A 26,308-nucleotide genomic window follows, 5' to 3' on the forward strand; every position below is an offset into this window, starting at 1 on the left:
CTAGAATGTATTTGTAGTTGTTGAGTAAGGACTTGATGTTGCTGACGACGGTGTTGATGGCTTGGGGGGCAGAACGTTGGGGTCTGAAACCATATTGGTGGTTGCTGAGGTAATTGCCCTTTTCAACATGCCAGATGAGCCTGTTATTAATTAGTTTTTCCAAGACCTTTCCCATAACTGGTAAAAGAGAAATTGGGCGGTAGTCATCAGGGTTGCCTGGTTTAGGAATGGGTATAATATTGGCAATTTTCCAGGCTTTGGGGAAAATACCATGCTCTAGACAGCTATTGAAAATCTGTAGTAGGGCATCGGGAATGAGTCTCCAAATTTGCTTGGCAATATCTGTTGTGATATAGTTCACACCAGGGGCTTTACCTCGTTTGAGAGTGTTGAATATGTGATCTATTTCCTCATAAATGAATGGCGGCATGTCTGCAGTATTTATATTATCATGGGTGTTGTTTCTAATATTACTATGGAAGTTGTTGTCCAGTTCAGGTGGGTCTCTAAAGCAGAAGTTATCCATTTGGGCCTGAAGTGTCTCCTCCAGGTTTTTAGTATATGTATCATTAATATTAGTCGTAGAAATAATGTGACTGTGTCGTAGCTTGTTGGTACATAATAACTGAACTTCCTATCAAATACTGGAGGTAATATACTTCCTTCTACCTGTATAAAAACCTTCCAAATCTCCAGTGATACTCGTTTAAGCAAACGTTTTCGACCCTACCAGGGTCTTCATCAGGCCACCGTTACAAAAATTCAAACAGTGCGAAATCGAACAGGAACATAATTAGGTGTAATATGGTTTTATTGCAAGCGCATGTTGCTCGTGCTTTGACGACATCGCTACAAGAGCGTGGTGTTCTATTTTTGATATTAACGTTGACGTTCAAAGATTTGAATCGCATTTATTTGGTTCCTGTTCGATTTCACACTGTTTGAATTTTTGTAACGGTGGCCTGATGAAGACCCTGGTAGGGTCGAAAACATTTGCTTAAATGAGTATCACTGGAGATTTGGAAGGTTTTTATACAGGTAGAAGGAAGATATTAACTCCAGTATTTGATAGGAAGTTCAGTTGGATATAAACATTTTATATTATGTTTGTTTTCTGAATTTCAAATACTTGGTGTCACTTTTATTTTGCTTTGCTGTTGCTTTGTTAATTTTGTTTTGGGCAATTAGACAGCCTGTTAATTATTTTGATAATTAAGCAAAAATAAATTATTTATTTAATATGTTGAGGTAAAATTGATAACATACATTCAAATAATAATTTTAAAAATTTGACAGATTTGTTTAAATAAATTCTGTTCAAAGATATGAATATAAAGATGGCCTATGAATATCTGAAGAAGTTGAATTGTTCATTAAATATGCTACTACACAATTTTAGAAATGTTTCTTACTGAATTACAACAGTGAGCATGACTGCACTTGCACTGTCATGTTATGTTTCATGTTACAAACAGTGAGTTATAGTCCTATTCCAAAGGGCTTTCTGCTGTGAAAAAGAATTATTGTTTCTTGATAATTGGCTATTCTATCCAATTATTTTTAACTAGATTTGTCACAATGGTTAGACACAGAAGACCACTTTTACTCCTTATAATATCCTTTATTGAAATCAAATTTACAATTGTTATTTTGACATTTGGTAACCTTACAATAAATTCTAAAAGCATTTCAATTTCAATAAAGGATATTATAAGGTGTAAAAGTGGTCTTCTGTGTCTAACCATTGTGACAAATCTAGTTAAAAATAATTGGATAGAATAGCCAATTTCCAAAAAACAATAATGGATTCTACTAGATACGAAGCAAACAATAATAACTGTGAAAAATAAGTTATGGATTTTGGAATATTTTGATTTTAGAATTTTAGATTTGGGATATTCAGCCTGTATATTTATTTATAAATTATGTTATTTTATTGAATAATCTAATTAAAAAGAAATTAATTATAAATGATTAAATAAATAACATAATGAAAATGTTTTGTAGGAATTTGTGAATTCTAAATTTTTGAAAAAACATTGGAAAACAAGTATTGTTTTGGATGAAGAAAATTTTACACATTTTGTGAGGATTATCAAAGTGAGTTAATAAAGTTTATAAATAAATATAAAATAATTAATTACACATGCATATTTATTTTTTCTTTTTATTTTAAGGATTCCACCTTGGTACATCCAACTATTCATCCAGTATGTAATGTTATAATTGAAAATGCATTAAAATTAAGTAATTTTACTGAATTTTGGAAGCTAATCGATGGTGAGTTGAATAATTTTTAATTATAATTTTTATTCAACTGCTTGTTTATACTTTTAATTTAGTTTAGACTCACCAAATTCTAATTCATTTTATTAATTTCATTATAAGTTTATTTATTTAATTAAAATTATCAATCAATCAATCAAATATATTTATTCATAATAAGGAGTCCTTGTTACAGGGGGGTAATGATTTAGATATAAACAATACAAATAATAAGTAAATATAAATTAGTTATTTATATAAAAATAATTAATTAAACACAATTTATTTCTTATGTTGATTATTCAAATCATTAATAATTTGGTTAAAGAAATTAACAATTTTATACATATCTATTTTCGTTAAATTGCCCAGTTTAATTCTATAATCAAATTCGTTATTTGTAGAAAATATTCTCAGTGTCTGAAATCTTTGATGATATTTTTTCAACGCAGTACAGTCTCTAATTATATGAAATGCAGAAAAGTTGTTGGAATCACACCAATAACATGATTTAGTAAAATCTATATAATTATTATTCACAATTAAGGAGAATCGATTTAGTCTCAGTTGTAGTAATAAACGTTTAATATTTAAATTTGTATTCATTGTAATAATGTTCGATTGAGTGGGAAAACTTAGGATATGCAAATACCAGGGATGATATGTTGAATTGAGTAGAGAATTTTGATCACTAATCATCGATTGTGAAATCGCTGAATCCATCATCATAGTGTAAGCATTATTCCAATTGTCAATTGAGTTGTCAAGTAAGATAGTAGATACACCAAATGACTGTAATATTTTATTAAATTTATAGAGCCAAGTTGTATTATTGGTATTATCGTTTCCCATTTTATTTTTCATTATATGAAGTAAAAACGTAATATTATCATCTTTAGAATGTATTAAACGATAGTAAAATCTTATTAATCTTTTCATAAAGAATGGAAAAATTTGACATCTGTTTGTTTCTGAGCGAATAGCATAACCAGGTATAGTACGTTCGAGTTTAAATATTTTGCGTAAATAGATAATATGGAATTTTTCCAGGTTATAAAACAAATCAATGGCCCAAATCGGACTAGCATATAGAATAGTTGACATTATTATTGAGTTAAACATTCTCATATGAAGATTTAAGTTTGAGATTTTTAAACTAGCTCCTAAATAGAGAGTATTATTTATTAATTGATTTATTTTATTATTAAGATATTTCATATGTGTTTGGAATTTACCATTCCAGTTGAACATTATACCCAAATATTTTATGTTATTGACCAATTCCAACGGTTGATTATTTATATAAAATGATTTCTCTTGATTTGCCAGTTTAATATTGTTTCTGAATATTATTATTTTTGATTTATCAGTATTGATCGTTAAATAAATAGATTTCAGATAGTCGTTCACTTTATTAATCTTATGCTGTAGAGTAACTTTTGTTGGGGCCAATAAAACCAAATCATCTGCGTATAGAATGTAGTGAAATGTTCTTCCATATATATTAATGCCTTCTGAATCATATAAGAATAGCTTATCTATTTCATTAATATAAAAATTAAATAGATAGGGAGACAATGGCTCACCTTGTAAAATTCCTCGATTTATTATAATTTCAGGATATCTCTGTTTTCCGTATACTATATTGATTTTGTAAGAGGAAAAAAGTTCCATAATTGTAGTTGTAAATTTGGTACCTGCACCAAATACTTTTAATTTGTTAACCAAAGAGGGTACGTGAATAGAGTCAAATGCTTTAGTAATGTCAATGAATGCAGCATAAATTTTTCTTCGTTTTTTCTTTAAGTATATTTGAATTAGTGAGTTTAATAAGAATATGGCCGATTCAGTTCCTTTGGATTTTATAAAAGCAAACTGTAAATTCGAAATTAGTTTTTGATTTGTCGTCCATTTTTGAAATCGTAATGCCAATATTGATGTGAAACATTTCCTTAAAGTTGATAGAAGAGCGATAGGACGATAGTTTTCTGGTGATAATCTATTTCCTTTTTTATGGATCATAAGTAGTTTTACAGTATTCCAAGATGACGGATATATTAATTGTTCGTAAAAATAATTATATATTTCAAGTAGTACATGTTTTCCTGATGGAGGTAAAAGTTTGATGAATTTATTAGTAATTAAATCTGGACCTGGCGATGATTTTATTTTTAGTTTTCCAATGGAGTATTCCAATTCATCATAGGTAAGAGGTGCATCAAAAAAGTCATTCGTTACGGTTGTTTGATGATTATTTGGTGAGTTTTCAATAACCGGAAATCTATTAAAATAACTAGACCATATTGAAATATCTATATCCGGTTGACATTCTAGACAAGATTTTCGTAATTTCTGAATTGATGACCAAAAAAGTTGATTATTTTTGTTTGCTATCATTTGTTGTTGAAGTTTTTTAAAGTAGTTTAATTTTTTTACTTTCAGTAAGTTGAAATAAGAAGTTTTTAACTGTTTATAACGGTTGAAAGAAATATCTGAGTAACAGTTTCTGAATTGTTTTAGAGCTTTATTCTTCTGTACTTTAAGTTTGTAACAATTTAAATCAAACCATGGCTTTTTAAATTTATACGTTATATTATACTTTGAGTTATATATTTGTATAAATTCTTTTAATATTAGTTCAAAACGAGAATATTTGTCCATTCCTTCCGTTGGAAGATAGTTCGTTAGTTGTCCAATTCTATTACTAATCATTAGTTGATATTGTTGGTAGTTATATTTGATTATTTGATGTGATTTTGATTCAGATTTATATAGTTGATTATTTGCTATTAGAATAGACATTTTTATAGGAAAATGGTCGGAGAGATCATAGTTTAATACTTGAATACATTTGCATAAGTCTGTAATTAATTCTGAACATATTATTAGATCAATTGTAGAACAGCCAGAATTAGTAAGACAAGTAAATTCCGCCGGGTAATCATTTTTTATTCTACCATTCAGTATATATAATTGTAACTGATTAATATATTCTAATAATTGAAGACCTATTTTGTTATATTTTTTATCTTTGGATTTACGATTATTTTGAATTTCTGAATTTGGTCCTTTATATTTCACATCCATTAATTGGGCAATTCTCGCATTCAAATCTCCTAATATAATAATATATGGGGTAATAATTTTCCATTGTTCGATGTGTTTATAAATATCATTTAAGATTTGCGGTTGATCTGGAGGGACATAAACCAGTATAATGCCTACTAGTCTGTTTAGCAAAAATTGCATATGTGGGTTGGTAATTTGGATTATAATCGATATACTGTTATCATTTTTGTGTATATTCTTAATTATGCCTATATTTTTCTTGATAAATATACTTAATCCACCATATGGACGACCGGGCCCAACTGGCCTATGTGCCATAGTTGATAACACAGTATATTCCACATATTTATCTTTAAACTTTTTATCTGGAGAAGTTAACCAAGTTTCTGTAAGACCAATTATATCATTATTATTTAATAACTGTTTAAACTCAATGTTATCAATTTTTTTCGATAAACCATTACAATTCCAGTTTATTATATTTAAATAAGAATTTTCTTGATTTTTATTATTATCAATTTCATTATTGATTATTTTAGGAGAGTGGCAATTATCGGACTTATTTAAGTCGTATATTCTAAAAAATCCTCTGCATTTACTAGTTGATTTATTAAGAAACTATAAGTTATTCTTTTCTGGTTAATTATAAGGAAATCGTCTCGTAATTTGACCTGAATATTTCGTTTTTTTAATTCGATATAGTAAGGTAATAAAGCTTTTCTTCTTTTCCGAGAATTAATAACCAGATCTACTGACATGTTTAAGTTTTGCCATGGTCCCAATGAATTGTTTTGTTTACGCTTATTAAAGGTGATCAGTATCTCATTTCTCAGTTGATCAGATTTTAAAATTAAACATTTAATATTAATCTTGGAATTAGGAATATTACGGATTAATTTGATTTCTTCATTCATTTTGCATGGAATATTGAGTGAATTATTTAAAAACCTTAATATTTCTTCTTCACTTCTATCATTGAAAATTTTTGAGTAATCATATATTATTAGATTATTATTATTTAATTTGTTTTGCATGGAGTCAAATTTAAATTGTAGAAGTTCATTCTGAGTTTTTAATTTTTTAAGTTCCGATTCGATTATATCGTTTCTATCTTTAATAGTTTGAATTTGTCCAGTAAAGTCACTGATTTCATTATGAATGGTGGTAATTTCTTTGTGAATTAAAGCAAATTGACTTTCTATTTTTTCATTACTAGTCGTTATCAGATCAACTATCTTCGTCCATAGAAGTGAGGTTGAAGTGTCCGATATTTCCATATTTGAAATTGCGGTTGAAGGATTCAAAGTAGAATTTTCACTAACCTGGATAGTTGGTTCTGCTCTTCTTTGTTGAGTATATTCGGTAATTAAGTTGATTTCACCTTCAGCTGGTTTAGTGTTGAATGACGATTGCGTTGTTCGGTTTGTTGGAGGTCTTCCTCTTTTGGGTGGCGTTTTCTGAAGAGGGCCTGGATTCGGTTCAATTCCGGACATTAGTAGTAGTAATTGGGTTAATTTTAAATTAATCATTGTAGAAATAAACTCCAAAAAACACAAAAGACAAAATATTCCTCAGTAAAACGAAGTGTTAACAAAAACGCACCAATCTCCCTGACGAACGGAGCGGCCCCCTTTAATTAAAATTATTAAATGATTGTTTTTCATTTTATAAACATTTTAAAAAATTATTTCTTTTAAAAAATCTTCAAAAGAAATTAAAATAAGAAAATTAAATGTTTAATTATTATTTAACAAATTAGAATTATTTATTGTTATTGTATAACTGAAGTATTAATATAATATTACAGAAACTTTATTTGTTCCTGGTCAGCATGTTAAAATATATCTTGGTTTCCAGTTAATTAAAATAATTCTTCCTCAGTTAAAAAAAGTATCTTTAGTAAGTATTTTGCTATTTATAATTATATTTTAATAATGAATTAAGAAAATATTTTAATATTAATAAAAATATCTTATTCTATTATAATTTATGTAAATGAAGCAACAAAAAGAATTTGCTTTTACAGACACATAAGTAAAATCTGATTATATTTATTCTTCATGATGATCAAATCCATTTTACAAAGGTGAAGTTCATTAGTGCTAAACTGAGTTTTTAAGGAGTTCAATAGATAATTTGTTATTTCAGAATTAAATACTGCTCAGGATGCTATCTAGCATCATCAGAGTCCACCATTACAGATTGGAATAAGAACTCTAGAACAGCTTCTGAAAAATCTAATTATATCATATTATATCTTCTAGTATTAAAATTGGATTTATAAATAAAATTAAGTCTAAATTTTTAAATATTTTCAGAAATAAAAATAATTTTAATACCTACTACTTATGGCATTTGCAGTTGCAAGTTCAAGTCCTCTGGAATGATTTTTTTCTTTCCAGAATGATGTATATTAATAAATTTAATCCAAAAATCATATAATTATTAAATTTAACACATGTTATTAGCACAAATTATTTAATATCTATAAAGTCAATTAGTCAAAATCTACTGTAGCTCAATAGTTAATCCAGCCTTATCATCTGATCATTAGAATAATTCAGATTTGGTTGTTTATATCAGGTTTCAAAACTGTGTACTATGGCACCCCTTGGTACCATGGCCAGAATGGTTGTTATATATATATTACACTAAGAAGATTTTTGTTAGCTAAATTAATACATTTTTCAGCAGATTTGGATAAATTAGTTGTTTGTAGATGGAGTGAGTGTAGATGTGCAAAAAGCTTTTTGTTTTCAGATCCAATGTAGGTTCTGGAGATATTGGGTTTTAAATTTCTGAAATTTTCTCATCACTTTGTGTAGGGAGTTGATAAGAAGCTTTTTACAACAAATCATGCAAGATTCACTGAGGATTCACTGAGGAATCACCTGTGTGTGTGTGTGTGTGTGTGTGTGTGTGTGTGTAGTTTACAAAACAATGTGTAGCCTGATAAAGAACACTGTCTAACTTGAAATTTCTGCATTTTATAAATGTTTACCAATCATTTTGTAGTAACTTTCATTTAACAAGTATTGTATCATCTACCATTATATTGTGTGATTTTTGATGGCTTAGGGATATCCATTGAGAGTCAAAGTATCCAGAACAACTAGGTTTCTTTTGGATTTTATCATCTTAAACATGGTAAACAAAGAAAGTTTTTAACTCCTTTTTGTATGTCGTGTTGGGAGTGAATATATTTCATGTAGTCTAGACTACAAGTAACTTTTGGCAAACATTAAATTCCAATTTTTTATTCTAAAATTAACTTTTTCTATTTAATCTCTTATCCTGTAGGTACCAAGGGTTGTCTTCTAGTTTTAATTATTAGTGTTGTGCTGACAGCATTTGTGCAGTGCATTTTTTGTAAGCCTGTCTAAATTATGTATCTGGAGATCCATTTGACTAAAACTTTTTAAATTAATACAAACCTTTTTCTTTCTTTTTATTTCTTTATTTTAAAATTAAGCTATTCTTTCCATGTTAATAGAAAAAAAGATAGAAACACTTTCTTACAGACAATTTTACTTCTGTTTTGTGGTTAATCTTACATGAATTAAATTTTTAGTTGATGTATGTGTGGTATATGAAAATAACTGTATGATATACATTTTATATAAATAATATAAATATAATATTTATTCTTTGCCTAATCTAAGGACTATCAGTTTTCTTTATTTGTTTATATTATTTCATTATAATATCAACATAACAATTACTCTTAAAGAGAGAGTGAGAGTACTATCTAGACTGGGTTTACTCTTTAAAAAAATAAATATTGATAAATATATATATATATACAGTGGTACCTCAGGATACGAAATTAATCCGTTCCGAAACTGAGATCGTATCATGAAAATGTCGTAAGGTGAATCATTTTTCTTCATACGATTACATGTAAAACCAAATAATTCGTTCCAACACGAAAAACACACTCAAATTAAAGCTAAGTAGTACATTAAAAAAAATAACTATAGTAAGGAAAACACTGAAAAATGCATTTTGTAGTTGTAAATGTATAAATAACCATAATAGAATAATAATTGATAAAAAAAAATGTAGTTTTATTTGCACTTTACCTTTGAGGATAGACGACGGTGGAGGTGTAAACTGGTGGCGGAAGAGAGGGAGAAGGGAAATGATACTAAAACTTAACTTACATAACATAATGTAACAATAACTTAAAAATAACTTAGAAAAGATAAAAAAAAATTAGTGTTTTATATATATATTTTTTTAAATTTTTATTCACTGCTTTTTGCTTTCTTTCCTTCACTTCCACCAGCACTTTCACTGGATAGAGGTCGCTTGGTAAAATATCTATCCAAAGAGGTTTGGCTTTGCCTACTTTTTAAAATGTTTCTAAAATGACTTAGGCAAATGTCATTACTCCGAGCAGCAATACGGCCAGTGTGAACCTTTTCGGGATGTTTCTTTTCAATAAAATCAGTCACTTTCTGAAAATACCTCAAGATTTCCTTTATCGAGCGAGATCCTTCCACAATGAAGCAAACACGCGGACTGAGACCAATGAACAGGAGTGAATAAAAAATGGCGCTGCGAACTAATGTAACATCGTATGGTGAGTTTTTGTTCGTATCGTGGAGCAAAAATATGTTCGAATTTCATGTCGTATCTTGAAAATTTCGTATGCTGGGGCGTTCGTATCCTGAGGTACCACTGTATATACAGTGGGTGATTGGTTAACAAACATAGTCCATTTCAAGACTTTGTTTGCTATCCGAATTGTTTGTTAACTGATTATCAATTTACCATAAGTTTTTTTATGGGAATTTAATTAATTCATTCTGGAGATCCCAAAAAATAAATAAAAATTATATACTTTCTTACTATGCTTATTTATATGTAATAGCAAAAATACATATATACACAGTCTTGCATTTTTATTAGTGATGTTTTTTCCGTTTGTGGGGATTAAAGAATCTGTCTAATGTCGATTGCTTTTCTCTTTTCTTCGGGATTTTTCAGAAGTAATTAATAGTATTGTAATTGTAGAGATCTCCAAGCCTATTAGCCTCATTCAGGTTTGGATGATTGTTGTTCTGACATCCTCCCACTTTGTCAAAAGATCTTTAATAGCAAATAATGGCATTGGTCCTTTTTCATCGTCATCTTTTTCAAAAGAAAACACATCTCACTGAGTTTCTTGGTATTCTTCATTTAAGAGTTCTTGGAGTTCTGTCACATCAGTTTCAGGTTCCATTATGAGCTCTTCAATGTTCTTTATTTCTCAGATGTGATTTTCATTACTCCTTTAGCTGCTTGAGACTTCTTGATATATCTTTCATAGCTAAGATTGTGCCTACTGTAGACCTGTTTAAGCCGTACTACCTAGCAATATCAGACATCTTGTGCCCACTCTCTACCTTGGCTATTATCTCTTGCTTGGTTTCTATAGTGAGCACAGTTCTTCACACACCACTCTTTTTAGGCTCCATAATAATATCAGTTTCTTTTTTAAATAAAAAGTTCAGAAAAGCAATTACAAAAATTCAGAGAACAGAAATCAACTATTGCACAAAAAATTATTTAAATGCAAGGCCTAGATGGAATTTGGTATTAAAATGTTAATGAATATTTGATGGGACAGTTAAACTCTCATCTTTCGTAAATAAAAACTGACACAAAACTTAATGAGTTTCCGCTCGACAGTCTCATGAAGACTATAAAAAATTATTTGTCAGAAAGGTAGACAAAAAGCTGGAATTACAAGGGAGAGTTTCAAAATTTTGAGGAATACTATCTGATCAGTATCAAGTTGAACGTCAATGTCAACATCTTCAGAGCTCCAAAAGGTTTCAAATTGTCACCTGGAGATAAGGGAAGACCAATTAGTATTCATTATTTTATGTTGCTTATTTTTCTGTTTGTTCTGTGAAGTGTTCAATACTGAACATAAAAATCTTTCGTGAAAGTGTTCATTATCTGATTTGTTCAGTGTCCAAACTGTTCGTTAACCAATCACCCACTGTATACAGATACAGTATATTGGGGAGCCATTGTTAAAAAGTAGCAGATTAAGGCAGCTGTGAGTCCAAAAGTTTGAGAACTACTAGTCTGTATGAATTTTGAAATTATCTATTTCAAATCATTTGTTATTTGGGATTTGGAACCTGAAGACAAAAATTACTGAAAATGTTTGTTCCATATAACAAATAATACATTTTAGTATAAATAGTCATTCAGTATAAAAGTGTTTTAAGTAGGAAAGAATGGAGTCTGATAAATTAATATAAACGTCATATTAAAAATTAATAATAAACATTTATGATACAATAGAATCTGCTCATTTTAATTATGGATATTGTTATTATTTGTTTAATATTATAGAAATTAGCATATCCAAAACATAAAATACATTTATAAAACTTTACTTGTTGTAATCAGTGTACTAGTTATAATTTTCATTATTTTCAGGTAAGTAGCATTTTCAAAATGCCTTTTCTTTCCATTAGTTTCTATATGTGGTCGTTAATGTGCAATTATTGTCTTAATCAGTACTTTAAACATTAAATATTAATTACTATAATCATTGTCAACAATACAATAGTTTAAATTGCTGAAATTCTTGCTTATATGCAAACTGTTAAAGATGATACTACAAAAAAATAGTAAATAAATAAAATAAAATAAATACATAGGCAAACAATACTATTAATTAACTAATAAACTTCTTAGGTATACATTTTAAATTGTTTTCAATGTCTTTTTTAATGCCTAAGTGATTGAAACCAGATTTTTTTCATCAGTTGTTGTCTTAAAATAGGATAGGAAAGAGCATATACCACAAATACAATAAAACTTACGTAATATGAAGAAAATGAAGCACTTTGTAGGTCTCAATAGCACAGGGATTTAATGTCTCCAGCTTGGAGAAAATTAAAGTTAAGGAAATTCAAGTCAAAGCTTTTCATTGTTCTCCAGTACTGATTTGTGTTACTTTCAACTTCCCTAAATTGAATTTAATATTTATTTTATTCAAAGTGATCCTAATTATCAGATTTCCATGAAATTTTCAGACAGTATTTGTATCTAATGTCCAACACCCATTTGCAGACAATGTTCCAGTGCAGTCTCATATCTCAATAAGATGTACCTGCAAAACTGTTTGATCCCATTAGTTACATTGAACATTTTGCTGAGAGACATTTACATGGGCTGTTTAAAATAAAAGAAAACCATCAGATTCTTTATATAATGCAACAGAGACAAAAATACAAATTTCAGAATTGTCATTTTCACTCTATTCTGTAATTTTAATTTTTTTTCCTGTTCCTTGGAGCTTCAAATTAGAGAAGTTTTACTGTATTAACTTAAGAAAATTTCTTTTTAGAAGTTTTCCTTTTGAATTGTAGTCCATTTTTTATTTTTTCTACTTAATGTTATTATTTATTGTTATCAGTATAAATAAGTCTTAATGTTATTACAATAAGCAGATTATATTGTATTTTGATTTTAAGTGTTAATGAAATATATTTTGTTTAAATAAATATTCTAAAAATATTTATTTAAACAAAATATATTTCACTAAAATTCTGTATTATTGATTAGCATTTATGTTTATAAATTGAAATAAAAATAATTAGTTCAATAAATTATATTAATAAAATTATATTTTTTAAAAATGATGATTTAAAATTTTCAGGTTAAAATAGTGTTATCACCGAACTTCTGTAATATGTTCATCAGATCATCTGTAAATCAACATAGTTCTCTTAATATTGCTGCTTCTGATATGGTTTGTAATTTATTATTTTTATTTTGGTACTTGAGTTTTGAGAAATTGAGTTTATTGTGGTTGTTTTCTGTAATTTGCTGTTTGTGCTGTTGTGAAGGATTATTTTGTCTCTGATTATGGCACAGTCATAGTATTCATTGTATATGTTTTTTTCTATGCCTACAAAAAGAAAACAATTAAAACAGAAAGAAAAGAACAATATTAACAAACATTGTAATTAGTTTATCACCAAATATAATCAAGTACAATCAAACACATTATAGGAAAAGAGAAATAATTTTCATATTGAGAACAAATTTGGCAAATTATATAATTTAAAATCTTTTAAAATAATTTTAATGAAATAAATGACAATTAAATTAAATTTAGATTTTATATATATATTTAACTGAAGATAATTTTTATTATAATTTGTCTGTAATCATAATAACATTAAGTGAATAAAATATTTTATTTTAGTGTGACTTTTTTGTTAAATATGTTTCTGAGTGTGACAAAGCTAAGCTTCAACTTGAAGTATTGATGATATTTATAAAACAGTAAGGATTGATTATTTACAGTCTATTTTTAATTTTACTTCAAATTTATATTGAAACTTACTTTAAAATTACTAATAAATATTTCAGACCTGGTACAATTGTATTTGACAAGTTGACAAAAACGAAAACAGTTTCAAACATTATACAACATGTAAGAAATAATACATTTATATAATTTTTTTATGTGAGATACCTGATTGAATTTAAAATAATTTATTTTATTTACATAGTTAAAAAGTAATGCTGTTAAATCATTTGCTGAAATATTAAAATCAATATTTGTGAACAATAACAAGTAAGTAAAATTTTAAGACACTTTATTGTTGCTAAATCTAATGATAAAGTAATAAAAAAATTAATTGATTTTGAATTAATTTATAGTGAGAATGAAGAAGTGTATAATGATCATACTAGAGGATTTGCTGTTAATCAGGTTAGTCATATCAAATGAAAACTTATTAATTTATATATATATATATATATATTTTCAATAAGCATTAAATAGAAATACTATAAATGCATATTACCATATTTTCACAGAATGACCACTTAAAAATGGGGAGATCAGCATGCCAGAAACTCCAGGGTTACTGGTATGCAGTTAAACTGTGACTAAAATATAAAATTAATCAGATCTAACAAAACTAGTTGTTAATTAAATGTTAAAGAAAACATTCTTCTGAGTACAATAAAATAATAGCAGTCTTAGATATAAAACAGAATAGTAAATCTAACAGTAGAAAAAAAATGCAAGAAGTGTCTCTTTATTACAATGGGAACTAAACTTGGCATTATAAAACTAAGTGCAATAGGTGAATAAAACTGCATTTGAAAATACCTGGTACTAAGTAGTAGCAAGCAGATAAACAAGCATAATGTATTCTATTAATATTAAGTGCATTGAAGAATCAAACACTAACAATATGCAGTTATTCTGTGTACAAATATACTTTCTAGGTTGGTTTTCAATTTATCACAAAATCTTGGGAACCTAACTTGTTTGTAAGTCAGTGAGTGCCTGTACATGAAAAGTAATTAATTACATTAAAGAGAATATGCCTAGAATTAATTATTCTATAATTTATTATATGTAAAAAGTTATCATTGTTCATAATCTAATACAGTGGGTGATCTTTTAACAAACAGTTTGGACTGCAAACAAATCAGACAACGAACACTTTTGCAAAAGATTTTTATGTTTGAACAACAAACACATGTTCAGATAATGAACACCTCATAGAACAAACACAAGAAGAAGCAACATAAAATAATGAATACTGATTGGTTTTCTCTTGTCTCCTGGTGACAATTTGAAACCTTTTGGAGTGCAGGAGACATTGACATTGATGCTTAACCCAGTACTGATCGGATAGTATTCCTCTGAACTTTGAAACTCTCCCTTATAATTCCAGCCTTTTGTTTATCTTTCTGACAGAAAGGATTTTTTATAGTCTTTGCAAGACTGTTGGGTGCGTGTTAAGTTTTACGTTTGTTTTTATTTTCAAAAGGTGAGAATTTAACTGTCCAATTGGATATCCGTTAATGTTTTAATACCAAATTTTGAATTTCACTAAGGCCTCACATTTACATAATGTTTTGTGTGCTAGTTGATTTCTGTTCTCTGAATTTTTGTAAGTGCTTTTCTAAACTTTTTATTTAAAAAAAGAAACTGATGATATTATGGAACCTAAAAAGAGGGAGTATCAAGAACTGTTCTCACTGTAGAAACAAAGAAAAGATAATTGCCAAAATAGAGATTGAGCAGATGATGGATGATGTTGCTAGACAGTATGGCTTGAACATGTCTACAGTAGGCACAGCCTTGGCTAAGACTGTGCCTACTGTAGACCTTGGCTAAGATTCAAGCAGCTAAAGGAGTAACAAAAATCACATCTGAGAAACAAAGATGTGTCATCCATGAAAAATGGAGGGATTGCTTTTAATTTGGATAAAAGAAAGGGAAATGAAAAGAGATATAACTAGCATGACATTCCTTCAAGAGAAATTTTTGAAGAACTGAAGAAACTATACACCAACCAATGCTGAATATTATCAGGCTAGAAATGGCTATAATATTAATAATTTATAAGACAATTTGGCACTATTGTGAAGGGCTATCCAGGGGCACAGAGTTTTGATAGCACTTGTATGCCACTTACTCTGCAACTAGTCTGTGAGACTAGCCTGCAGAGTTGAAGGATGGCTTCCTTAGACATTAATGAGAACAAGAGTCTGCAAAGATCCCCTGTAAGTTGCTCTTTCCTGATACCAGCCTAGATATAGCGTTAGGCATGCTAGTAACCTTTTTATAGGAATATTGAATCAGAAGGTTGCAAGTAAGTGAAGTGGACGTAGGCTTTGAATTGAGACAGTAAGGAGACCATATTATAACAAATGAATTTAATAAAATAAAAATCAAATTATAATAAACCTCAATACAAATAAATGACCTTAATCTATCCTACTACCGAGAGAGAGTTTATATACACATGAAATCATATTACCTCAAACTTAAGTAATATTCATAGTTGTAGTCTTCTATAATGTGGATCGGATAATTAATCTTCTATGCATGTAGTATACATTATGTTCCAATGTTTTCTATATGTTGTCTATATGGGATCTTCGATATCATGGGAGGTGATTCTTAATTCTATATGGAGATCGACACTTATGTGGCCAGTCCTACATCCGGGAACTGCCCAAGTTTGTATGGTAATCTTCTTTTCTCGGACTACCCCACTTGGCAGGAAAATGCCCCTATTTATAGGCTGCTCTCCAGGCAGCCTGCACTGTGTGCAAAACTGATTCATCATGCAAGTTGGCCATCTAAAGGAAGTTCAAGTTCCCTTCTTTCCTCAGAAATGAAAAATGTACATCCTTTCTTTGTTTAAAATGTTCTCCTCAACATAAAATATTTGAATATTTTATATTAATTAACAAAACGATCCTGCAGATCTCACACTAGAGTTAGGTGTTAGGTGCCATCTCTTGATAAATTTAATAATTATAATTTTAATTTAAATAATTTAGAACTACTAAATTAGAAAAGAATCAGCTTGGAGCGTGACTCAAACCCACAACTCTTGTTTACTGTGCAGATGCTTTTCCAATTATGCTACCTGGACCTCCAGTTCAATCTCCCCTTCCAGTATATATAAGCTTATGTTATAACCATCAACAGTTATTACAATGCTGGTTGGAGATGCATTTAGCACCCATGTCCTGTAAACATCTCCCAAGGCACTCACCCGGTCATTGCAAATCCTGTAACATAATGCTTATATATACTTGAAGGGGAGATCAAACTGGAGGTCCAGGTAGTGTAATTGGCAATGCATCTGCATGGTAAGCAAGAGTTGCATGTTTGAGTCCCTCTCCGGGCTGATTCTTTTCTTCCAGTAGTTCTAAATTATTTAATTAAAATTATAATTATTAAATTTATCAAGAGATGGTCCTGACGCCTAACTCTATAGTCTATTTATCCTAACTTGGCAGCTACTGTAAACAAACTAAGACACACCTCCCTTTGTTTATTGGTTTAAACCCATGTCCATCAATTAAAAATCGTATTGCATCTCATTCGTCCGCAGAAAATAGTTCTTCGTTATTTATAAAATCATTAATGAAATGCTATTCACTTAGCAATGATTATAAATGTTATTATTTCATATTTGTTAAGTTGTTATTTTAATAAATATTTGCACATTCTGAATCATTAGAAATAAACTTTTTCCGGTCATGCGCACTATAATGTTTTTGTTTCTTTTTCCATTCATTGCAATAACTACCGTTATTTCAAATTGTGTTGTTGAATTACAAAAATGGAAAACTTGAATGTAAATACGATTAAACATCGGCAAGGAAAATCGCTGAGGAGCTCGGATAAACAAATAGTATTAAATTTGTTTAATTCTTTAACTGAAACGAATCCAGAAGTCTGCGTGAAGGATTTAGTGAAAATGGTAGCACAGACAACAGGGATATCAGAACGGAGCATTTACAGAATTCGTAAAGAATATTTTACTAATGGTAAAGTAATAACTCCTTCGAAAACCCGTAAGCGTACTCAACTCGTTGACAAATATGACGAATTCACAAAATGTGCCATTAGAGGTAAAGTACACAATTTTTATTTTTTAAACGAATTACCTACTGTAGATAAGGTATTACAGGCTGTTAATGACGATCCAGATTTACCAGACTTTACTCGATCTACGATATATAATTTGTTAAAATTACTTAATTTTAAATATACGAACCGAAACAGAAATAGTAGATTAATTGAAAGAGACGATATCATTTTATGGCGAAGACAATATCTACGAAAAATAAGAGAAATGCGTTCTTTAGGCCGTAAAATTTACTATTTGGACGAAACATGGATTAATGCGGGCCATACCAAGAATAAAGTATGGAAGGATTGTTCAATTACGTCTTATCGCGAAGCTTTTATGTCTGGACGATCTACTGGATTGAAAAATCCTTCTGGAAAGGGGAAACGAATAGTTGTTGTTCATATAGGCAGCAATACAGGTTTTCTGAATGGTGGTCTGTATGAATTTGAATCAAAGTCGACAAAAGATTACCATGAAGAAATGGATAGCAATAATTTCAAAAAATGGTTTGAAAAAATATTATCAAAATTAGAAAGTAATGCTGTTGTTGTCATGGACAATGCTCCATATCACTCAGCTAAAATTGAGAAGATTCCAAATTGTAGTTGGAAAAAAGCTGACATAATTTCTTGGTTGGAAAAAAATAGGGTTCGTCATAACGACAAAATGTTGAAAATAGAACTTTTGGATATTGTTAAAAAAATAAAACATAAATACGATAAATATATTATTGACGAAATGGCCAAAGAAATAGGTATCGACGTGTTACGTTTACCTCCGTATCATTGTAATTTAAATCCTATTGAATTGATATGGGCAGATATGAAAGGTTACATCGCACGTCACAACACAACATTCAAACTGTCGGATGTGCGAATTTTAATGAATGAAGCTATCGAACAAATAAATGAAGAACGATGGAGAAAATGTATTGAACATATAGAAAAAGAAGAACAACGAATGTGGGAACTTGATGAGATTTCAGAAACTGTTGTAGAAAAACTGATTATTCAGTCTAACACAAGTAGTGACGAAAGCGATATAAATGATTACTTTGAGCAACTATGTTCTGATACAGATGATTAATAAGGTAAGTTTACACTATAATTATTTTAAAAAATTTTTATTTATATAAATATAACATAGATAAATTCATACATGTTTTCTGTAAGTCTTAATAATATATATTTAATAATAATTTTTGACAAACTATATTTAAACGATGGAAATAATTTAAACGGCTACGTAAAAATGTTAAAGTAAGCTATAATAACTTTTCTAAGTATTGTATTATCTCGGTAATTTTTAAATTGTTGTGACAACTTTGACCTACTTTAACACGTGCAGAGAAAGGGGCTTAACTGGTCAACACGTGTTGAGCCACTTCCGATTGTGATTTGACCAATGAAAATCTTCGGCGGATTAATACGACAGAATCTTTGTTTACAGTAGCTGCCAAGTTAGGATAAATAGACTATAGTGCCAAATTGTCTTATAAATTATTAATATTATAATCCATTTCTAGCCCAATAATATTTGGCATTGGTTGGTTTATAGCTTTAAAATATATCTGGCTCAGTGATGTTGAACGGAAGAAACAAATTCCACATTTGTCACACAAGGAGATAGAATTCAAGGTTACCGCTGGATGATTTGCAAAGTTTAGAAGGAGATCTGGCATTAAACATGTGGTAATCCATAATGAGTCTGCTAGTTCAGATAAAGAAGAAGCTGAGAAGTTCTGTCTCAAATTTGAAGAATTCATTAAAAAAGGATATTGTCCACAACAAATTTCCAATTGTAATGAAACTGGTTTATTACAATTGATAAAAAGGGGATTGATAAGGTTTATGTGATATGGCTACTTGACAACAAGCTTCTACGACCAACTTGTGAATAAAAAAGAAAAGATTTTGTATGACATACAATGTTATGTAAAGACTTTTATTTTCGAAGCTATTAAACATGTGATTTCATTCTATTTATCATATTTTAAAAAATCATTCCAAACAATTCTTTGCCTGAAGGACACAGGAAGGGTCTGAAAGTGTTTGTATTGACTGATAGATTGTGCTTCGCACTGGTTAAAGGTTTTATGAGCAGTGTTTTGTATAATATGGTGTGAGGTGATTCGTTATTATTAAACTGGTTTATTTTGGAAGTGCATGCCAAACCATACCTACATCATGAAACATGAGAAAAATATTCCTAGACATAGACCCATGAAAGACCGATTGACATTGCTTTTGGGAGCTAATGCTAGTGGTGATATGAAGCTTATCCTGCTTCTTTTCTATCACTCAGAACCCTAGAGCATTAAAAAAAATTCCACAATTAAAGAAAGACTGCCAGTGATATGGAGATAGAATAAAATGGGTCATGCAGGCTCTTTTCAAAGAACGAAATGGGTCATGCAGGCTCTTTTGAAAGAATGGCTGTTTGAAGTTTGTGCTCCAAGCATCAAGGATTATCTGCCATTGAAAGCACTGTTGCTACTGGACAATGCACCAAGACACCCGAAAGAGCTTGAAGATAATTTGCTGGAAGACTTTTCCTAGCTGACAGTTCAGTTTCTGTCTTTTAATACCAGTTCATTGATTCAGCCAATGAATCAGGAGGTTATTGCGGGTTTCAAGAAATTGTATATTCGTACAATGTTTTATTGGTGTTTTGAAGCATGCCAATTCTCTTCAATGATGACATTAAAAACATTTTGGAAAGAAAAATTTGATATTCTTGAAACGATCAGGCTCATTCAGAAGGCATGGTCAGAAGCCATTCAATGACAGTTGAATACTGCTTGGCAAAAGCTGTGTCCCTCCTGCATTCAGGGATATGGAGATGGTGTCCCTGAAATTATGGATGAAATTGTGACAACTAGATCTCAAATTGGAGATCTCAAATTGGAGATGAATGAAGATAACATTGAAGAGCTCGTAATGGAACCTGAAACTGTTCTGACAACAGAACTGTTGAATGAAGAACACCAAGAAACTCAGCAAGATATGTTTTCTTCTGAAAAAGAGGAAGATGAAAGAGGACCAATGTCGCATCTGTTATTAAAGTTCTTTTGAAGAAATGGAAGGATGTCAGAAAAATGATCTTAGAAGGGCACCCAAACCAACTTGAGGTTAATAGGTTTGGGGATCTCTACAACGACAATGCTATTAATTACTTCTGAAAAATCCTGAAGAAGAGAGAAAAAGCAATCAACATTGGACAGATTCTTTAATTAATGCCCCACAAATGGAAAAAAAAACAACTGATAAAAATGCAAAACTGTGTATATATTTAATTATTATTATTATATATAGATAAACATAGTAAGAAAGTATATAATTTTTTATTTATTTTTTGGGATCTCCAGAATGAATTAAATTCCCATGAAAGTCTATAGTAAATGGATAATCAGTTAATGAACAATTCAAGAAGCAAACACAGTCTTGGAACAGATTATGTTCATTAACCAATCACCAATGGTATATAAATAAAGATATTAGAGAGTTGTTATAGGTTTTTAATTATTACATTTATTAAAACTGTAAAAAGTAAATTACAAATAAAATACAAATACATCTACATTTTAATATATTTGTCATATTATATATAAATTTTTATTTTACAAATTTCTTTTATTTGATTCACTTTTAGATATCTTTATTGGTAGGACATCCAGCTTTAATATCAAATATTGATTGGAAAAAAGAGTGTGTTCAGTTTCTTCTTCTTCATTCATTTTTTAAAATCAAACAGCCATGTGATGAAGTACCTGAGGTAATTTAATTACACAAAAGAAAAAAATTAATTATTTAAATTTGTAATTCATTATTTTATATTTATTTTAGTCTTCTCAGATACCAACTGAAATATCTGACAATATAAGAGAAGTATGTCTCAAAAGTTTCATTCGTTCATTAGAATTTCTGTTCAGATCATCATCTTCAAAAAAAACAAATCTTCAGAAAAAATGTGAAATGATGTCTTCCATTCTTCATTATACTAATACAATATTAAATTTACCAGATTATTTCATTCCTCTTATAGACATTAATCAGGCAAGTCATGTTTTTATTTATTTGTACATTTTAAAAATTATAATAAATTAACAAATAATAACAATTTTCTTTAATTTTTGAAATAGATTAAAGAATATTGGGAAGATGTTATTACAATTACCAGCAAATTGCAAAAACAACAGAAGAAGGATGGCAAACTACATGAAAGTTGTGCCTTTCAAACACTTTTTGTCTATCTTGGTCTTCAATTATTTATTGATCCATCTGAAACAATAGATATATTACAAGTTAGTGATTTAATATTGTAATTTGAGTTATAATTTCATATAAAATAAGTTTATTTGCATTATGAATAATGGAATAATAGATTTATTATTTAGGTTGAACTGAAAGTTCATTTGGGTATTTACATAGTCGTTCATTTGTGTCACCTCTGTCATGCTTATCAAGTTTTAACTTGTTTAGGTGGGCATTATGAAAATTTCATATTTAATATATGTTTAGTTGCTTGCAGTTATTTTTTAAAATTCTGTTATCTTTTAAGAGGAAAAAGAAACATTAAAATGGAAGATAAGAAGGTGCATTTTTGACATCTTGTGCTCTATTATTTCTGAAAAGAGAAAAATGCAACAAAAACTCAAAAGAAGATATGTGCTGTATATGGGGAGTTACTCATCAAACATGCCAGAAATAGTTTTAAAAATTTAGGGTGGGAGATTTTTCTCTTGAAGATGCACCTTGGTCAGGATGCCCTCAACCATAGAAGATGAGTCCATAATGACTTTAATCCAAAATGATCAAACATAGAACAACACAAGAGATAGCCTACACCCTAAAAAGGTCCCAAACATTTGTTGTCAGACATTTGGCTTCCTTGAATATACTTCCCCTTATGATGTTTGGGTTCCCCATCAGTTAAGTGAATGAAACCTTATTGAGCATGTTTCTGTTTGTGACTCATTTTTAAATTGCAATGATGATGATCCATTTTTAAAGTGATTAATAACAGGCGATGAAAAAATGGATTGTTTACAATATTCAACACAAGAGTTCATGGAGTAAGCCAGGTGATCTGCCACTGCCACAACCTAAAGCTGGTTTGCATCCCAAAAAAGTAATAATTTCAATTTGGTGGGATTGGAAAGTGCTTCTTATTATGAGCTTTTCCCAAAAACCAAACAATTAATTCCAATAAATATTGTCTTTAACTGGATGAACTGAAGGCTGCAGTGCATCAAAGACATCCAGAACTTGCAAATCAATGGAAGTGGTTATTCTTAACATAACCATAAACAAAATATGCCACAATAATTATAAAGTGAAAAGTCAAGATTTCTGTATGATGCAAGACCACACACATTATTGAACATGCATCAAAAACTTCTAGACTTTAACTGGATGTTTTGAGCCAACTTGCATGTTCTCTGGATATTGTTCTATCAGACTATCATCTTTTTTGTTCATTACAGAATAATTTAAATAGCATAGAATTTCAATCTTTAGAAGGTATCAAAAATCACATTGATAATTTCTTCAATCAGAAGCCCCTAAATTCTACACAGATGGAATTATGAAACTACCAATCAGATGGCATAAGGTTATTGAACAGAAGGGTGAATACATTGTGGATTAAAGGTTTTTATTTATTCCAAAATAATATATTTTTATTTCTCTCTAAAAACTGAACAAACTTTTAGTTCAACCTATAATTAATTAACTGTGGTTGTACCCTGCAAAATATTTGCTGTAAAAAATTATTGTTTACTTACTAATAAATAGGGAAAATAAATTTATTTATATGAAACTTATAAAATTTCTCTGTATATAGCATTAATACTTTAACGAACTGAAACAGATTTTACCTTATATTCTAGATAGATATATAGATTTGATTGTGTGTCAGTTAATTCTAAAAAAGTAACATTAATACCAGTCCATATGCCCATGTCAAGTGACCTTTGTTTCTCTGAAAAGGTTTGAATGACCATATAAATATCTTCATAGTGATTTGAATGCAGAAATGAATACTTAAGTTGATGACATTTAATCAAATTTAGTTTTTATTTTTACCTTGTAAGAGTTCTGCTTCACTTAGTTTCCATCATTTCTTATCAATAAAATGGTATCAAGAACAGTTATGTTTTTGTTGTCTATTAAGGAGATGGTATCTATTGCCTCAGTTAGTTGGAGTTAACCTTATCACATAAGAACATTTCATATTGTTGAGAGCAATCTTATGCTCCCATATCTATCAGGATAGTGAGAGATGATGATTTATTTAGGATAGGGTGCAACTGATTGCATTTTCTTTAGGTATAAAAAAGGATGTACTTTTTTCCCTATGACCTTCAGAACCCCCAGTAAGACCATCCCATAATTTCTTAGAGCCATTCATACCATACCTACATCCTTGCTTTTTTAGTTAGAATATCATTATTATATAATAATATATCAAAATGAATAATTGTACATAACATCATGAAAAGGAGAAATAATCAGTAAAAGCATGATCTGTTTATTCTAATAGTCTAAAAAATTCTTAACTTCACTTTTTTCCTTTAGGCAAAGTAGTTTAAGAAAAGTAATTAGATGAGTAAAGGGAATAGGTTCAATCAAAACTACAAGTTAATAATAGTAATTTTTTTTAATAAAATATATAATTTCAGTAAAACAATTTTTATAACTACAGTAAAAGATTGATTTAATAGACCACTACTGGAGAAACTGAAGAAATTGGTTCGTTATAATGAAAATCCATTTTATTGTGATTACTTTTTATTATGGATTTGTCCATTATATTGAAAAGTTCATTACTATACAGTAGAATCACATTAAAATGGAACTCAATTATGAACCTGGAGAAAATATCTGCAGTTTGAAGATGTCTTCTCCCGGTCCAAATGCCAAATCAATGTACTTTTATCTTATTTCAACAGATTATTACTGCTAATATAAGGAGATTCTACTGTACATAGTAATATCGAATTGTCCATTATTATATATCAATATTGTGGACTAAAGTCGTTATATAGTGGGCAAAATTTCAGTTGTAAAGTATATATGTCAGATTTTTATTAAACTTATAGAAACAATGTTTCTATCTATCAGTACTGGTATATGTAAGATATAAATCTATAGCTTTTCATTTTTTTTATGATCCTTAACTTGCTTTATGCAAGTCCAAAACTTGTTGCTCATAGAGAAAACAAAACAAAAAAACTAGATGTAATGTAAAAATGTAAGTCAAAAAAATTATTAAAAATGAATTTTATTTTATTTTTTATTTTTAAATAAGCAAATAAATTGATGATTGCATCAAAATAAAACAGTGACTAAAAAGTTCATAATAATTGAAGGAAAGTGGTGTGTGGGACTTGAAAAATAGTCTGTTGTGGCAAGTTCTTATAATTTTCCTATAATTTGGCTGGACTGACATTGGCTGTCTGTAATAATGCATAATTTGCTATATAGGGGTTTATAATATTGAGGTTTTACTATATATTATAACGTTGACTACTTGCTACTTCATCTGGCTATTGTGTAGCATGATGCAAATTATCAATATTTTTACTTATAAGCTATATATAGGTATGTAAATATTTTTATAATTTAATGGATTTTTATGTATTAAATTGGGTTATTGATAGTTATGAATGCTAAGAAAGATATATTTGATTTTTCTAGCTTATTCCTGCATATTCTTAATATTTTTAACTATTATCAAATGAATTAGATATGGTATATAAACACAAATATATTGTATGGTCTTATTTTATACAGAGGTTGATAGCAGATACTATGTAAAACAAAATTTTGTGCTTACATCATAAGTAGTTCCAGTTGATTGCCTAAATACCATTTATCATTATGCAAATCGTTTACAATTAACAGAAAAGCTATTTTATTTATGTTATTATTATAATTAATAATAATTTAGTTCATTGTTTCTAAATATACCGAGTAAAATTTCATTGTATTGTAATGAGTACATTACTTGAAAAAAAAATGACAATGGAATAAACTACCAAGGTATTCATCACAGTGAATAGCATTCAGTAGCTTTTCCATATTTAGAGTTGTCAGAATTAGGAGAAGCTTGATTTTCTGATTTAAGATTCAGTGACATTAAGAATAAGTTAACTGAACTATTGGTCAATCTGCAAAAGACAAATTTCTGTATATCAATCCCATGTAAAATGAGATCCTACTGTATTTATATAAATAACAGTAATAATTATATGTCAATTTTTATTTTAAAGGAGTTGAAAGAATGCTGTAATCATGCCTTAATGTACAGAAGAAAAGCAAACAAATTAGATTCAACTAAAGATGAATCAAATAATGAGCCAAGTTGGATAGAAGTAATAATTGAATTGATGCTATCACTTTTGTCTCAGTCTTCACATTTGACAAGAAGTATTGTGATGGCTGTATTTCCTCTTTTCTGTCCATTCATCACTGAAAATGCACTAAAACAAATTTTGAATGTAAGTTTATATTAAATTTAAGTCAGAATAATAATAATAATAATAATAATAA

General features: G+C 29.0%; 1 protein-coding gene across 1 annotated transcript in view; it reads left to right on the forward strand.

Annotated features, from left to right (window-relative positions):
• LOC111632347 (myb-binding protein 1A-like protein) overlaps nucleotides 1-26,296 on the forward strand; it is a 35,669-nt gene extending 9,373 nt beyond the window's left edge. Inside the window, exons 5-16 of the mRNA XM_023376757.1 lie at nucleotides 2,008-2,100; nucleotides 2,178-2,280; nucleotides 7,142-7,233; nucleotides 13,004-13,096; nucleotides 13,556-13,635; nucleotides 13,723-13,786; nucleotides 13,866-13,930; nucleotides 14,017-14,068; nucleotides 21,405-21,527; nucleotides 21,599-21,808; nucleotides 21,895-22,056; nucleotides 26,029-26,296. Of these exons, the coding sequence (XP_023232525.1) occupies nucleotides 2,008-2,100; nucleotides 2,178-2,280; nucleotides 7,142-7,233; nucleotides 13,004-13,096; nucleotides 13,556-13,635; nucleotides 13,723-13,786; nucleotides 13,866-13,930; nucleotides 14,017-14,068; nucleotides 21,405-21,527; nucleotides 21,599-21,808; nucleotides 21,895-22,056; nucleotides 26,029-26,271 (1,380 nt within the window). The 3' untranslated portion in view covers nucleotides 26,272-26,296. The remainder of the gene's footprint in view (nucleotides 1-2,007; nucleotides 2,101-2,177; nucleotides 2,281-7,141; nucleotides 7,234-13,003; nucleotides 13,097-13,555; nucleotides 13,636-13,722; nucleotides 13,787-13,865; nucleotides 13,931-14,016; nucleotides 14,069-21,404; nucleotides 21,528-21,598; nucleotides 21,809-21,894; nucleotides 22,057-26,028) is intronic.
• The last annotated feature ends 12 nt before the right edge of the window (nucleotides 26,297-26,308 follow it).

Source organism: Centruroides sculpturatus, unplaced genomic scaffold (genome assembly GCF_000671375.1).
Source record: "Centruroides sculpturatus isolate CEXI.00-Female unplaced genomic scaffold, Cexi_2.0 scaffold675, whole genome shotgun sequence".
NCBI lineage: Eukaryota > Metazoa > Arthropoda > Arachnida > Scorpiones > Buthidae > Centruroides > Centruroides sculpturatus.